We start from the raw sequence: 18,142 nt of genomic DNA on the forward strand, positions 1-18,142 counted from the left end.
GAACTGGTTCACACATCACTGCGCATACCTGCTGCTGATGCATTTGCTAATATAACTGCAAACTATTTAGCAGAAGGTTGATGTGGCCACATTCACTCACAGTGTTTTGAAGCCAGAGGGGTGGCCTGGTTTGGTCCCTCTTCTTAAACTCATCAGCAAGGCTCTCTCCAACTCAGAGAGTCCCTAACAAGGCTTGGATCTAGCACACTTATTCTTTAAATCTTGGCCAAATCATTGAGGAACTAGTGAGACAAAGCTGGACTGTCAATAAGAAACACGGGATGATTTACAAGCGGATGGATCACAATGTGGGGTTTATATTCAGGTTTGTTATTGAAGGAGAATGATTTTTATTTTTATTTTTTTTTATTTTTTTTTTTTTTGCAAGGCCCATGATACTGAAACTAGTTACCTGAGAAATTCCTACATATGCCTTCAGTAGAGATTTTTAACTCAAGGTGATGCATTATCCATTGGTGAAACACAGGCATACAATCCAGAGAAAATACATTTTGATACCAATGTGCTAAATAGTTTCAATAAAATTGGCAAACCTTTAATTACAAATTGCCCGCTGGAGAAACATCCTCTGTGGAATAATTGCTGTTGTTACCTGAGGTACCTGGGAGTAAACTGTTTTCTGTCCTATTGGATTCAGAGTTTCCATAGAAGCTGTCCTTACACACAGAAGAATGGGAACACAACATTGCTACTAGCTCCTACTCAAAGCATACATAAGTATGCAACAACGTAAGTGAAAAAAGAGGAGAGGTTACAAGCTTGAAGCTGTCAGAGAATGTCCACTGCAGCTGGATGGGGATTATAGAATATAATTTCGAAAACTTTAATAATGCCCTGGTAAAGTTCAGATGCTAGAGCTGCTGCAATGCTTGTTTAATTGCAATAGCTTTCCCTACCCATGTTCTCCAAACACACACACTCACATGTAGAAACAAACCTAAACCTGCAAATGAATTAACTATTTCTCCCACGGGCTGGAAGGAACAGAGATTAGTTTTGTGATCAGTATTTTTTAGCACTTGGGAATCTTTAGATGCCATGATCACAGCATTCAAGTAAATAAATAAGTGGGTAGGGTGTGTGGAAGAAAGGAAGAAAGATGGAGAAAGAACAGAGAATGGAAGCAAAGATGAAAAATATGAGCTGAATTGCTGCACTCTTAACAGTCTTCATGACACATCAAATATAACAACAAATTCCCTCCCACAAACATACCCAAGTATATATATATTTTAGGGAACACTTAGGGAAAGTACACAAAGAAAATGGTAATACTAGGAATGAGTAAAATTTACTCATTTACTCAAAGTTTGACAATCAGATGAGCAGGAACCAGCTGAAGGCCGAGTAATCTATTAATTAAGCTCTTATGACCATGAAACATTAAAGGTTTTGAAATACCGCAGAAGTGAAATTCAAATAAAAAGAAAGGTGGAAAACAAACAAAAAAAGCTTTCTTTTATAATAAATACATCTGAAGGGAAATTCTGTGCCCTCAAGCACTTAAATCTTTCAGGATTTATTAGCACCACTTTCTTCTATGGTTGTTTTCTTTTCTCTAACTGTGCATGTCATTTTTAACAACTCAGTCTATCATTTCTGAAAATTAATGAAATTGCACTATTGCTGTAGGTTCTGATCAGAGCTGATGGGCAAATAGATCTGTGGACCCCAGCTAAAACTAGATCTTTAAAAATAAAAAAAAAAAAAAGAATGGAGTGTGTGTTTTATACCCTTTTTCTGTTGCAGTTTAGCATTTTTATCCCTTCCTGCATTACAGTCTTGTGTAAGCTATTTGTTGCACTGCATCTCAAAGGTAGCAAAAATAGTCTCTCTGTTCACAAAAGCTGATTTCTGAAGTATTTTCTCAACTACAGCTAATGTGACTTTTGCTTCAGTAAGCATATAAATACAGATTTTCAAAGGTTAAAAAAAAAAAAAAAAAAAAAATTGAGTACCTGGTATTTTTCCTTTCGAAAAACTCCCCTTTGGTTTGAAGTCCGTCCAAGGTAGTCTTAATATATTATTATCATGACCCAAAAGTATTTGAGGAGATCTTTCCCTTCAGTGTCAGGGTGTTACCTTTCCCAGTTCTGCTTTTAGGCTAGGTCAGGCATAAGCAGAAGGGGTCTTTTCTGACAGTTCTGGACCTTGAGTACACAGTGAGTTTTGGTCCCGTTCTCACTTATCCTAAGTTAACTCTGCAAGAAGTTTCTATCAGTACTCAGTAGAGACACGAGGATGTTTAATTTGCTTTGGTCCCTCTGGAAAATGGTATAATTGCAGAAGGGTAAGCAAAGTAGATACTTGGATATTAACATGGCAGTACATTGCTACTCCAGGCACAATTTATTCCTACTTCAAATCTGTACCCAGCTCTAACAGGGGTTTCAAAGGTTTACTTGCAAATAGTTACATGCATCTTTAATGGCCTTTCCTCTCATGTTCACTGTCACTTCCTTTCCACACATTTTAACTCTGAAAGCTTTTGACTGTTTCTTCATTATTTATGACATTGTTGTGTCTTTTCTTGTGAAATTAAAAACTTCTTGCAGCAAAAAAAAAAAAAAAAAAAGCTAGCTAATAATATGGCACATAAATCTTTCTTTCACAACATTTCATTCTATATATGCCAAAAATAAATAAACGACCAAACCAAGGCTCCTGACCATGCTTGGCATCTGACCAGCTTAATGCATGGAAAGGTAGAGATTACCTAAATACAGAAGCCAAAAGAGTTTGCAATTTATTGTATTGTCAACCCCACACTGTCTGAGAAAAGAAAAAAAAAAAATAACAAACACACACACACATTGGTTTTGATACACTCACTGCCCCGGTTAAACATAGCACAGTGCAGCTATAGTGAAAAGCCTAAATCAAAATAAGGTAGAAAAATATCTTTGAACATGTCTCCCATCAACTCATCGTATAATTAAAAATATGCCATTAACTCTGCTGAAGTAAAATACACAGAAGAATGTCTTTCACTCAGAGTAGCAAGGTTGGCCGCATATTGCTGTATTTGCAGTACCGTAAGTACATAAGGTGTTAATCCTCCTGGGCTGTGCTCAAAAATTATTTAACATTCAGACTATTATTTAGCATACAGCTGGTTAGCAGTTTTCCCCTAAAATGTTGGCTTCGATCCCACATTTTTTTGTTCTGGCACATACCTGGAGCTGTAAAGGGCTGAGTCCAGAAGCAGCAGCAGCTGCCATTGTTGATGGAATGAACTGCACAGGGTAGTTATCACCTGTCGGGAGAACAATGCGTGCAGGTTCAGACAATGAACAGAGAATAGCAGCAGACAAGTGCAAACATGGACCTAGGATTGCCTGTGCTCCACAGCACTCCTCTAAGCCTAAACATCTGCAAAAACAAAAGGCTTCGCTGGGCACAGACTTGCCACGCTCCCTTGGAACTTTTTTGTTAACAGATAGCTGGTAGGCAAACTGGCAAAACATAAATGTGATACTCATGATTTTCGTTTTCAAAAGCAATGTTCAAATCAGGCATGTAAGCTTGGGCATAAAATGGGGCTTAAGGCCATAGACACACAGGTAAGAAAGCCGAGGAAACCCCAGTGGTTCACAGAGGAAAAAAAAAATATCTCTGGGAACTGAAAACGTGTGCTGACTGCATTGAGTGGTCCCAAATACTTCAGAAAACAAGAGATACTACTGATCCAAAAGTGCAACACTACATTGCACGGTGCTGTTGAGACTCAGTCCATGTAAAGGGTGAATGAAGGCTGGAGCAGTTTAACAGTGAAGTCTGTAATAGAAAAATTAATACAGTGAAGGATAAATTACACTATGACTTAATGGAGTATCACCTCATCTCAAGCTTCTTATTTAAAGTCAGTGTTACATACTATCTGTAGGCTACATTTTAACAGGCTGCTCTTCTGTACATTTTTGAGATTTATCATAATCGGTCTGTTTTGTGTGAACTTTTCCATGCTGAAAGCATAATGTAATAATGACAGAAAATACTGACATCCAAAATAATACAGTCAGGACATTCCGTGAGTTAGATTGTTTTTGTCAACCCCCTCAAATAAATAGTGATACCTGAAGTCTTGGCAGTCACTGGCTTCCTCAGAACTCTTCCTATTTACCACCTGAAGTGCTATTGTGTTCTGCTCAGTTTAAATGTTCAGTTGTTTCACTTTTTTAATAAATTGTACATGTCTAATCCACAAGGTCTCTTTGCATCATATCCATAATACCTCATCAGGCCATTGAGCACAGTATGAGCTTGTACACAGTCCAGTAACAATTGGCTTCTGATTGCACAGGGAGCTCAGCTACAATGCATTCACTAACACTATATTGTACTGGTGTCCTATGGAGTAATGTTCAAAATATCTCCTCTTATTTTCCCCCTTCCATGAGGTTGATTTTAGTTTGCAGTGATGTTGTTTGTTGGTTGTTTGTTTTTCCTTAAAAAAAAAAAAAAAAAAAAAGCAACAAAAAGCCTAGATCTTTTCTTAAAGTACCAAAGCTGTCTCTTTATGGTTAAGCAATTCTACTCATCTCTTTGATATTTATACGAAATTATCTGAATAAATAAGACCCTAATCTAAGTTAAATAATGTTTCTTTCAGAAATATCTTACAACGTTTTAAAAAAATCACAAAGATGTTGAATTAATGATGCTTTAAATGGGGGGGGAAATAACCATCCGAGTTATCAGCATGAACTGCCTTGCAGAACATTTTGGAGGCATTCTTTCTTTAAATATCATGAATTATTCATTCCTGTTCCACACAGCAATCTCTTCTTTCTCCCTCCCCCTCCACATACACTTTTTAAGTTCAATACCAGTTGCTTTATTTGTACTAAAACATTTTCCATGTCAAACATATTTTAAAAAAAATCAAACTCCAGAAGAATTCCCTGCGGCACTCCTTTTTCACAGCTGTCACGCTCCTATGGTTTGAAATAGCCAGATATTTTATACACACACACACACACACAGAGTTTTTGGCTTCACAATTAACTCAGTAGTATCTCTACCACACCCTGTAGTGTTCTCTTGCTCACCTGTTGGCTACAGTTCTTTTGTTACGGGAAAGTATAATTTTATAGTTACGCCATTTATTTATTATGAACACACAATGTTGATCTTTTTTTTTTCCTTGTTTTAATACCCTAAATTATGGTTAAGTCCCAGTGTGTTAGTAGTGCCTTTATGCTGAGAACAAAAATTAATACTCTGTCAGCGTTGGAATACTTTGCTGACACCAAGCACTAAAAGCAGAGCAAAGGTATCTTCTTTTTTCCCCCTTGAGGAAACTGAGCATGCAGGGAATGGGTTGATTTTAGTTATTAATTACAGAATGTACATACTTTGCCCCTCTAATTTTCCCAGCATAAGAATGGATCAAGAAGCTTCTCAGTAGCTGTCTTGGCAAGAAATCAGTCAATATATTGTAGCAACTTTTTTCAAATTTGTTCCTTAATTTGGAATGTTTGCGTGAGGATCCATTCTTTTAAATTTATACAAAAGAAGACAGAACATGTTCAAACAGGTCTGCTTTAGGTACTGGTGTGTGCTGGCCTTTGATAACCAGGACTGCGAAGAATGCCAAAAGAAGAAAATCTGTCATGTTTTGCAAACTGATCTCTTCAATCTCCTTGCTGCGTTGATTGTCTATTTACATTTGGCTGCTGCTGTTTATATATAAATTGGTGTTTACAAGCCATGGAAAAGCATGCCAGACTTCTGTTTCATTTGTCAGGTTGAGCAACATTTCCAAGCGAATAAAGCAGCACACAATCGTACCATGCTATTTGACACAGAGATAATATAAATGTTTCTCAGTTTGTCTTGGATGAAGTGATGAAGCCTAGTGGATTTTATTTATAAGATGTATGGACTTACTTTCCAGACCGTGGCTTTGTGAGCTGTAAGGAAAAGAAGGAAGTCTGGCCAAAAGAAGAGACAGCTCTTGTGAGACCCACAGTAGGGAAAGTCATTGGTTTCCTACCCATATTTCCAAAAACACACTTATAAGACACAAAATGACTCTCCTCATCTGACTCACAAAGTTTTTGGTTTGATGATGGTTTGCCCATTTGGGGATTATAACTTAAAACCTGTCTCTTCGCATATGGATCTCAAACTGCCACTTGCACATTCTCCTTGTATAATCACAGAATAATAGGAAACAGCGGCGGAAGAGCTGTGACAGACCACATACTCCAGGACCTACCCTTCCGGGCATAATGAGCAGACAGAGGGAAGCGTACCTCTGCTCACAACATGCTGGGATGCAGCAGGGATACACATGTCCACTCCTGCAATATGCCCATGCTCGATGTGCATTTTGGGTGTGCAGGGCCATCAAGAGTGAGGAAGAGGTTAACACAGGTAACTGGCTAAGGCAACACTATGCAGCATCTCCTCTGCCTGATGAGGCATCTTCAGGTCTTCCTGAACAGGGAGGATCTGAGCAGGGTTTGCCACAGCCTTATTGCCATCCTCACATCTCAGTGAAATCAGTTGCCCTAACAATTGTCTGCCTGCAGGGAGAGAACGTTTGTGCGAATCCTGGTTGAAAATATTCAGCTGCCTACTACCACTTCCAGCTCTCAATAGTTAGGAGTGAGGCACATATGGTTTGCAAAAACAGATCCTGAGGTTACAGATTCCTTGTTCCAACCAGTAGAACCCCACAGGGAACACGTGACAGACTAAGCGCTGGGGAATTTCCATTAGAAATGAAACTCATGCAGCACCTCTGCCATGCAAAGATACGCAGCCAACTCAGTACACAGCTGATTTGATGTACATTTTCTGTTCTCACCTGCCAAGAAGAACAGCAGCTTATTGAAAATAGAGTACTGTGCTATTTAAAATTTAAGCCACCTTCCAGCTTTAGGAAAAACTTCTGAAAGGCCCATTCCAAATGGAAACTGCAACAATGGGTATCAGTGAAACCCAGCAGACCTATGAAGATGCTAGCTATGCAGATTAGCTATTGTAATCAATGAGTTTAATTAGTTTTATGACAAATATCTCACAGCATCGGAATGCTCTGAGGTCAAGCCAGATGACAGTAAGTCTAACAGTTTCTTTTGTCGTGCTTTATCTAATTTTGTCTTCAGACACTTTGGAGGAGTTACTGTTGATCTGCTCCACAGCAAGAACAGAATCATGACAAAAATTTACCTTTATTTCTTACTATTTTTGCCACTGACCAGGAAAATACTCTGAATTTTCACATTTTATTGTATTGCCATTATAGCAAATTATTTTAGTGTATGAAACAGAATGACCTAGGTGGGCATATAGGGTTTTCTTCTCAACCATTCTAATCATGGTCTTTATACACTTTTGATATGAAATATGAAGACATGCTTTGAAAATACATTGTGGCAGATCACTCTAAAATTTCTTTTTAAAAAAAACAACACTTAGAGGTTTACAATCTCCATGCCTCAAAGTGTCTTTTCATTAATATATTTCGTAGGTATTTTCCACATCTGGTAAAGACCTGACAGAACACAAAACATTTTCAGAAGACTATCAAGCAAAAGGGGTCATTGGTTTCCAGGTTGCATGAACTGCTAACATACAGCCAGCACAAAGAGTGGCCCTCTTGCTCTGCGCTCGGAGTACACCCTCACTCTGTAGCTCAAAGAATGGTCTGTCTGCTGTCTAGCATTACCCCGTACCTTTACTCTGTCATCATCCTGCTTCTTTGTTGCCTCTTAGCCATAAACCTGGAAGGAAGTAATACTTGAGGCACTGCAAGATGGAGGCAGGAGCTGTTTTCCTCCTCATCCCACTCACTGCCACTTGACCCAGGGCACTAATGGGGAAACACTCATCATATTCAAGGATACTCCAAGCCCACTGACTTCTCCTGGATTCATGTACTTAGTTAAGTGAAGGGAAATTTGCACTGCGAGAAAAGGTATAACAATGCCTATGTTACCCACCAGTTCCAAGTAGTAAATATAGTGGTCACAGTCATAAAGCCAGAGTAGCTGCTTTGCTGTACTTGGAATTCAAAATAATCACATTATCTGTGTGGCATCCTGGGGCAAGTATTAGCTTCCTAACAGCTGCCACTCTCGGCTTCCCACTGGAATAAGGGGCAATCCACACAACCAGGTACTCTACGAAGCTCGTCAAGCGCCTGCAGGTCAATAGTCACAACAGTCATTTGAGATGCAGAGCATCCTAAAGTTTTAATTAATCCAGTATACAGTATAAATACTGAAATATGTATAAAAAATTAATTAGGTGGTCTATGCAGCTCTGATTTCTCAATTAGTACTTACCATGCCGGAAAATTATATTACATGACTTTGAGATACATAAGGAAGCATGGGACTTTGGGGATTTTTTTTTTCTAATGTAATTATTACTTGTCATCAGCTCTTGCTAACTTTGCCCTCTTTTACTTCCTAGAGTTCCAAAACATGGAGGAAGAAGGCTACTGCCACCTGATGTTATAGATCCTGCTAGGCAGTAGGAAACTGTTCTGTCAGATACAAATTATAGCTATCATATCAGCAATCATAGCAAGTCATAACAGCAATTCCATGAGTTTTCTATTCATAAAGACATTTTAGAGCCCAGGAGTTCAGGATCCACTAAGGTATGTTCTGGAAGGGCCTCAGAGCCTGCTAAATTCTCTTTCTCTTCTAGAGATCTTTCTGTTGAGGGCATAACCCACCATTGTTAGTTACAGGAATAGCATTTTCTTACTTCAAGGAAGAGTTTAAATGCAGATTTGCAACGGTACTCAAGCTGCCTTCTTGACATTGAACTAAGCAGCCATGCACGTGGTTCCCACTTGGCCCATGAGCATATATCCACAGTTATGCCCTCAGTGATTGCGATAATCACAACCCCACCCATGCACCAAGACTCCTTATCCTGGCTGCCCTGGCACACTAACACCAACATGCTGCTTCCAAATCAGAAATGGCTTCTATTTAGCCCATTTTGCAGGCTAAGTGAGTAAATGGCTCCATGCACGCAATCATTTGACGTTTCCTAAGTGGCACAGAGTTTCAAAAGACCCCAGTTCCCACAGCTCCTATTAGTGAAATCCCTCTCACTGTATTTTCTGAATGTCAAGGAAAACTGGTACTGTCAAAACTCAGTCTTGCCTACATCAAACTAGAGTAAAATGAAATAGAAACCAAGCAGGCAAACAAAAATCCTCTAAGTCTCAGAAGGGTTAATGCATCTCCCATCTTTCCTCAGACGTATGAGTGAGTTCCAAACTGACAGTTCTAGAGGTGAAACTTTCATTTCTCACAAAGGTAGAGGAGTACAGGTAGTAGCAGTCAAGTTCATAAATATTCCTCAGAAATGACTTTGAAGAACCCTCTCTATGAAAGAGTGTAACTTAATCTCCAGTTTCATTAATTCCTTAACTACTGTGCTGAGAGTGCCAAAAATAGGAATTAATCAATAGCAACTGTAGTTATGTTTTTTTTAAATCATGATCTTCCTCCACCAGAAGCTACCAACCTGCCTAGCTACCTCTGCCACACATGCTGTACAATTTAATAAATATAGTAAATATTCTCATTTCTTGCCAGCCACTAAGTATAGTCAGATCATTGAGACTTCTGGCCTTTACTAGCATCAGCTGGATAAAACCACTAACACACTAGCAAGTTTATTAGCTGTGTTCCTGTTAGGTCTGTTCTGAGATGCTAGGTCTTGACTTCTGCCTCTATTTCAATCTTTTAAAATTTGTTACATATTGCTTTTTCTTCAATCCAGCAAGTAAAAAGTTGGCCTAAAGCTTTATCACCTTCTGCTATGAGGTCGACAGGATCACAGTTAAAGCAAAATAAGTTTGATAAAGTGTTAGGATAGGTCTTGCAAGGAACACCTTGTGATAACTGCAGAAATCTGTTCTTGTGCAAAAACTCATGCTAGTATTCTTCCTCCTGAGTCATTATCATACTAAGTAACCTACAGAGCCAAAAGCAACATGATGTGATTTCACATATCACCTTCCATGGAGATGCACAACCAACAGCTTAATAGTCCCTATTCAGAAAGCATCTCCAACTGAAATGGGAGAAGCAAGGAAACTAAAGCACAGGCTTTTTCTCATCTCCCAGACGAAAGGTATTAACAAGGGCGTCGAAGACAATTTCCACAGGTGGCAATTCTTATCGTGTCTTTGGAGAGAAAATATTCTTCACTTTGGTCCCCAACAGTAGTGAGGTGGTGATACGTGTGAATAACCATCAGCCTGTGCCTCCTAGAGCCAGCTGCCCTTCAGAGCTCCATTATCTGGTTCCTGCATACAGTGCCCGTTTGGCAAATTGAAAAAGAATTTGGGGGTTCTAAAACTGAAAATAAGATAATTAAAAGATTCTCTGTTTTAAAAATACTTGGTGTTCGAAGAGGAATGTCTCAAGACTAAAGACGCAGAAGGGAGTTGGACAAACAGAAAGGCTTGCTGAAATCCTGCTTGGCCTCACTTCATCCAACATTAAGTAAACTTGCTAGAAGAGATTTTATGTTCAACCTGCCTTTTAATTAGTTCACTGTTTATATCATCTATTATGAAGCTTTACTTTGGATATGACCCTGCTCCTGCTGCAGTCAACTGCACAAACACCACCAACATCAGGGGGAGCAGGATCAATGCTTTACTTTGTACATTTCATATTTAATGTCAAAAAAAAAAAAAAGAGAAACTGGTATTTATGTTTTGTAGTTATTAGTTATCAGGTTAATATGCTAAAGGCAGCTTGACAGGGAATACTATTAATGAGCAAAATAAGGTGGCTGCTTCTGGATTGAGGTCACTTACAAAGAATGTACAAATGAAAATAAGGTTGACTTTTATTTACTTAACTATCTTCCTACATTGAATTCCTTTGGCAACGTGTCTTTAAACATTTAAAGCCCTGTTTACAAGGAGACTCTGAAAGTAGCTTCAAACCATTATATCCCTAATTGAATTCCCCAGGAGTCCTGTAAACTCTGAGGAAAAAAGAAAGAAATCATAACATTTGCTAAATCATCTCAAAACATATTTCACTGCAAGGTTATGTGACCTGTTACAAGCCTGAATGATGACTGGGATTGAACTACTGAAACCTTTTATTATTCAGATTGAAATCAAACAAAAAGTTGCCCATTTGAAGCCTGATAATTAAATTATACTTGCTCCGACTTTTATCACTAATTAAGAGTAAGAATTGTGGCACAAGACAAGTATACTGAAGATAACATAATTAATTACAGATACATAGCTTTTGTATAATGGCACAGGGCAGACCAGATGCAAATTAGTAGATGAGCAGGCCAATATTTGAAGGAAATGATTTTGTGGGAAATAAAAGTAAAAAAATGTGACAATGTTTCGATAACCAATATTCCATCCAACTCCATCAAACCAGAAGTGCTTCTAAGCAGTTGCAAGACTTCACACTATTTCCAACCAGCTACGCCAGCTGCGTAGCATCATCTACATGAGACAGATCACATAAGAAGCTGCAGTTAATATCTTTAAATGTTTAAATAGCTTCACATCCCTGTCAGCTTACCTGGCTTGTAAGTTATTCCAGGGGGAAAGAGGAATCCTTGCTGGGCTGCAGCAGCCGCTGCCAGTGTCCGCTGGTCGTGTGGAAAAATTGGGATCATGAGCGGAGGCATGTGACCCTGAACCTGCTAAACAGAAGAGAGCCTCTGATCAGAAATAGCACAAATTTGTCTTGACAGGTATTTCTCCAATACTGATAGTGTTCTTGTGTTCACAAAGTCCCACGGAACCTTCTCCTTAATGTAATCCCTGCCAATTTCACATTATCACATCAAAGCCCTCACTAACATTGTTTTCCCTCAGTGTCAAAGGTGTAGCAGCCTCAGTGAACTGCACATTTTCCTACTTCTTGCCTTTTTTTTTTTTTAATTAACATTCCCAGTCCTGGCACAAGGTAAAAAGGTACAAAACCTTTCAAATATACCACATTTTTATTTTTATTTTTTATAAAAAAAGAAGATGCATTTCAATTAAATCTATTTCCATGCATTTCTATTAAATTTTCACAAGTTTTCTCATTTCTGGTCACAGACAGCAGAGTGACAAGCATTTTAGACGTAACCTAACACTGCAGTAACTAGTTTGATGTTCAAATTTTAGTATCCTTAGGGTAATTTTAATTCTGAGATCTTACAACATCGTATTGTTCATATGTATTACCAACAACTCAGGTATGGTATTTCAAAATCTCACCGCAGTGTTAAAAAGTCTCCTAGACAACACCCCAGCTCTTAAGATTTAAGGCTCCAACATCTTGGCTCCCAATTAAACTAACATCCTTTGCCATACACACCTCGCTATAACCTATAAATTGCTCATCTGTCTAAGCACTTTTATAGCTTTATGCACTATCATGCAGCCTGGTAATTATGGAGCTGTATTCAGAGAGCATTGCAGAATAAATCCTACTATATCAAATTTAATTTGACCTTGATAAATGTATCAAAGAGCACAAACATGCAAAAGCAGAAAATACTTCACTTGGTATTAGGATTTGCATTCGACATATAGAAAATGGGAAATATGTCTGTTAAATCCACGTTCTAATTTCCTAGTACCTTAATTTATGCTACACGTGTTTCAGAGACAGTGGCTAGGGTCACAAAGAGTTCTTATCCTTCATTCCTGAACCCCACAAGTATGCAAGCATTTGACTATGATTTGTCTGATTAGTAGTTAAGTAAACATATAATGGTTTATATATCAAAGCTAGTAAACTTAGGAAGAAATTGGTTTTGGGACAGAAAAAAAAAAAAAAGTTTGCCCTCATCCTACCATAAATCGGTGGCATTAAATACTATTAAAAAGTTAAAGTACACTTCAAGCAATTTTTTTTTTCTTTTTAATTCCTAAAAAACTTTTTTTGGTCAAATCCCATATGGTGACCTATGACATTGTTTAAATAGTGCCAAATTTTCTTGTCACATCCCCATTACTTTCACAACCATTGATGCAGTGCAGAAATGCTACTGTGTGTGTCTATGAGGGCTAATTTACCAACAACTCTTCTCTTGGGAAAGCCCTAAGATGTAGGTTAATAAAGGTCAAGCAAAAAATAAACACTTTACAGTATTTTTTTGAATCCATTTCTCAGGAAAATCAACTTATAATAAAAAGGTCTTTGTGCAATTACTGCTATGGCACTGGGGCGTGAAAGAAACTCGCTTTGAGCAGCTATTTCTTTCATTTTAGCTGAGGTAAGCCTGGCTATGCATTTTAGGTTATGAGTTAAACTTGGTTAGATTGGAGTTGATCCCCATGTGCCCAGCACAGGCATTTACCTCTGATAAAATGGTGCTAGTTTTGCTGCACAGTATTACTTTACCCTGGCTCTACAGAAGGATAGCAAATGAAAACATAGGCTTTGTCTGAAAGAAACAACTACAAGATACTGTAGGAATTCAAAACAATACAATTGACAATCATTTCCAGTAGTTTCCAACTGCAGTCTAATCAAATGGGCCCAAGGTTTCAGTCACCACAGGCAGCCGGCGTTTCCCGGGGTTGGCTACGAGACACCGAGGCATAGGAGAGATCAGACCACGTACTGTGGTTAGAGCGATGGCGCAAACATACCCACAGCAACACTTGGCACCGCAGTATCATAAAAGTCATCTGAAACATGCAGTTAGGGCCAAACCCTACAACGGTCATCTCATCGGCCTCTTCCCCAGGCAATCCTGTGGAGTTGGATCCCCTCCGCCAGATCCAAAAGCCATATCCTACTAAGACACTCAAATGAATTCTGTAGGTGTGGAGAATTCCCACTGCCTGTTCTGCCTGCCTGCTATCCTTCCTCCAAGTACTGCTCTGAATGCAGGATAAGGCCCCCAACCTATATATATCACCGTACCTCTGACTAAATGCAGCTTATACTTAGGGTGCAAGTTTCAGCTTACACTTCGCAGAGCTATACAGACTGAAACAAGCCCACACTGAACGGCAGCCCTTCCCTCCCACTGGTCTTCCCACTGGCACATATGAAATACTATTCCTGGGTCAATGCTGGTTTCAGCCTAAATTATTTTATACGTAGATGTCAATTTTCAGCACAGGTCAACTGAGAAGCACAAGCAAGCATTAAAAGGCAAGCGAATGTATAAGCATCACTGATAAGTGTATTGTTAAAGATAAAGAATGAATACCAATGATAGACACCTTTTTTTTTTTTTTTTTTTTTTTTTACATTTTTTTCCCTGTTCTTTATTATTATTTTCTTCTTCTTCTATTTTGATTTTACTGAGAGGGGGAGAAGCTGGGAAGAGGGATTGATTGGCGGACTTCATAAAATCGGCTACATGCCCAGAAATTTTAATTGCTGAGTTGTTCAGTTGTTCCTCAGGTCTTTCTGAAAACCAAGACGGTAGCAGATGCCCGAGAAACACTTCGACTCTGTCTCCTCACATTCATAAAAATAGTGTATTGTTGGATCGGCGCTTTCCCCTTTTGTCTCCTCTGTGCTAAGTTGTTGATGATGCCATTTTTTGCCATCTGCCCCAGAGCTTCATTAAAGATACATGAATGGACTAACTGGGCTGCTATCTTGTGAGGAACAGGTGCTATTGTTTGTCCCTGAAGACTTGCACTAAAGATCTCACTCAGAATACTTGAGAAAGAGCATCTGCAGCAGTCAGTCAGAGAGTAACTTGGCAGAGCCTGTACTATGGGCTAATATGCAAACAGTGACACTCAGGGGGACTCATTTTCTCTTTCATGAAGATTATTTATATATATTTTTTTTTTGGTGATGGGTAATAAATGTTTGGTTTTGAACAATTCTGCCCATCTATATCTTTAACTGAACTGTAACAAACCTCAAAGGAATACTGAATTTTGGAATTCCTTCCAAAATTCAGTTCTGCAGCCACAAATAAAAACTCTTATACAAAGATACTTCGTAAGATTAACTTCTCTTTATATGCAACAAGCTCAGGTTTAACTGTGCTAAACATGAGAAGCCACGAAGATTAGGGAACTCTTAAAAGGTAGCGCACCATTCCTTTAATATCCCATCACAACTCTGACAGCCCTTGGGAACTGATTACAGCACTTCCTTGCCTGAGATCTAAGTCAGGAAGCAACTTTAGAGCAAATCAGCCCTGATTAGTTCAAGAAGCAACTTCCAATTTGATTCTCCCTGAAATAATACAAGCTAGTGGCCCATTTGATAAACTGGGCAAATTTGCAGTGTTGTGAATGCTAATCTCCAAAGCCAGCTGGACAATCCTCCTTGTTAGAAAGTCACCAACGTTTAGTGCTGTGCATGCAAAATGGAAGCCAGTGTGATATGGCATGCCTCTGTAATGCCCTGAATGAAAATGATCTGCCTCTTCTGGACAGGGAGCACGGCTCGTCTGGTGTGACTAAGAAACGGGAAGGGTTCTGTCTTTAAAAAAGAAAAACTGCCTCCAAAACAACTAACACTAGTTGTTTGCTAGTGAAGCAAAGGCACTCAGAGAAAAGGATGGCGACAGCGCAAGCAAAAAGGCAGCTCACGCATTTCTGTGTAGCTGTGATGATCCCAGGCCTCAGGAGCAGAACGAAATCCCACCCTGTAGGGGTGGCTGAATTCTTCGCTAGCCTTTCAGGATTGCGCTTGACAAGTTGCCTCTCTTGCATGGTTTTTGCTTCAGTAAAGGGGAGAAGTAGGTGGCACTAAGAGAAAGCACAGATTTTATAATATTTTATCCATTGCTAAAAGATTTTTCTATTGAAGTGTGATAGGCCAAATACACCCTAATTGCCTAGAATAATCCGATACCGCTATTTAAAACCATTGTCCCTGACTTCTGTCGCCAACAAAAGGTCTGGACCCTAATTCTCAACTTATAGCACCCTGAGATCTCTACTGAATCCAAAGGACTACACCACCACGGGGCAGCTGAGAAACCACTCTTTGAAATCTCTGAACTGAGGTGCCTTTTTTTTTTTTTTTTAATTTAGTCTAAAATGTTTAGTACCTTTTGTTCCCGAACTAAGTAAATACTGTGATGTTGTAGACTCTGTGAGAACCTAATGCATTCACAGGCGGGTTCAAATTTTTCATAGTTTAAACTTAAATTTCTATGTAAGATTTTTGAACTTCTTGACTAATTGGTACAGCCAGACTACAACTTTATCCTGTCTGTGGAATCATCAAGCTTTTAATTTCCATTAGTAAAAAGGCGTTTGAAATGTTCTGCTCCCTCCTTTAAATACTTCAGTGTAACAGAAGAGTTTGCCAGGCAGCAGCGTATTAAGTAAAAATGTGTATTTCCAGAATGCTCAAAATATGTGTTTATAAGATGGAAAATAACGGTTATATCTGATAAGTCAATATGTTACATTGTAGGTTTATTTATTTTAAAAATCTTACTGGTACTGAAAGCAGTGTTTGTGCCCACAATACTAATACAAGTTTTTAAATATTTTGCATAGTGTATGTATTTACCTCTTCTGCGTTTTAAGTAGTCTGAATATGATATATGACACTATTGTTTGTATGCCACCATTGGCATTTTATTTAAAACAAGTGCTTTTTACTTGTTCTTTGTCCGAGAAAAAAAAAATAAAAAATATATATTTAATTGATATTATTTTAATTAGATCATTTTGGCAACAGAGCAAGAAAGCAAGCACCGTGTTGCACAAAGAAGTAGGGGCATTTCCTGGCAGAACTCACGTATGTCCATGATAGTCCGTGGGACCACTTAATGCTAAAAAGCAGTAATGCACGAAGATCTTTTGCAGGTTTATGCCCAAATCTCCTCTCCATCTCTGACAATATTCTAATGAAATCATGCTATGACTGAGCCTTTTTTTGATCCCTGAAAATGGTCTATTTAGCAGACTGCAGAAGAATTGTACTGAACAAATGAAAAGGTCTCTGGTTAAAATTGAATGGTCTGGTTGTTTCATTTGTGCCATTCTGGCGAAGCCAAGTGACTGTCAGGCTGGGTTAACTGACCAGTTGTAAAGGCTTTGGCTACTTTGTGTGCCTGTGGTGGCTGGGTCTTTTGTTCTGACCTCAGAAATGTAACTGATGAACTATCAAGGCTTTGAATTAATGCACCATCAATGCCTAACATTCTCTAATGTTAAAATAATATGTGAGAGTGGTTCCAAACGCTCAAGTGAGAAATCCTGTCTAGCACAAGTCATCCCAGGGAATCGTCTGTGGCTGCAAAAGAAGGAGTGAGCATCTAAGGAAGACAGGCTCCAGCAGACCAAAAGTGACCATGCAGGCACTGCATCACAGCTAACACACCGAAAATGGCACTGACAGAGCTCCCACACTGGAGCTCTGTCATTTTACACTGGCTACTTTCTGCTCCTGCTAGCAATATTGAATCACTAGAGCTGTATCTATACAGGGAGGTATATTACGTTCTAATTTATCTGCCATCTAATTATCTACAGTCTAATTGAAAAATATTTCCTCTCAGTGAAAGTACATGAGCCACAAAGAAAATGTCTGCCAATGAGATCCCAGGGGGAGTGCTGGCAAATAAACTGTAAAAAAGATACCATAGACTTGCAAAGTGAGAACATTTCATATGGGAAACAGTATGAAAAATATGTAGCCCACTGCAGAATTTGTAAATGGATTCTAACTGCCATGTCCTTTCTTCCTCCCTATCCTTTTTCCATTTGTCCAATGGTTCAGCACGATTTGGAGATTTAAGTCCACTGCAGTGGCCACAACATTAATGTGAAAATTGCAGCCATGATCGTAGAGCGAAATATAGCATCCTTAGTTTTTATTACTTCTTCCTCACTACTTTGAAACTTTAAATGAACTAAACATAAATTCCACCTACTTAGGAAATAAAGAAGAAAGCAACAGAAAAATACTAGCAACCACACAGAAAACAAAACAGTTTAAAACACTAGATCTTGTTACATTTCTATTAGCTTCTCATTATATTTCCCTGTTTTTATCTAGCTCCTTGACTACCTGGAAATAGAGAATTCAACTAAAGATGATCTCATGAAGTTAAGAGTATGATAAATGGTAATTAAATCTATTTAAATTGTCTGTATTTTAAGAAACTCTCACTAGGAGGGATGGAGAACATCTCTGCTGTACAGAAATAA

General features: G+C 38.6%; 1 protein-coding gene across 22 annotated transcripts in view; it reads right to left on the reverse strand.

The window, feature by feature from the left end:
* Window positions 1-18,142, reverse strand: part of SOX6 (SRY-box transcription factor 6) — a 381,588-nt gene that overhangs the window by 90,198 nt on the left and 273,248 nt on the right. For 19 of the 22 annotated variants that reach the window (XM_084521857.1, XM_084521855.1, XM_084521862.1 and 16 more), the window contains 2 exons: window positions 11,571-11,694; window positions 3,198-3,277 (listed from right to left, as the gene is read on the reverse strand). In XM_084521857.1, coding sequence (XP_084377983.1) covers window positions 3,198-3,277; window positions 11,571-11,694 — 204 coding nt within the window. The remainder of the gene's footprint in view (window positions 1-3,197; window positions 3,278-11,570; window positions 11,695-18,142) is intronic. The other 3 variants (XM_084521866.1, XM_084521865.1, XM_084521863.1) reach the window with 1 other exon arrangement.

Source organism: Aythya ferina, assembly GCF_964211825.1.
Source record: "Aythya ferina genome assembly, chromosome: 5".
Lineage (NCBI taxonomy): Eukaryota > Metazoa > Chordata > Aves > Anseriformes > Anatidae > Aythya > Aythya ferina.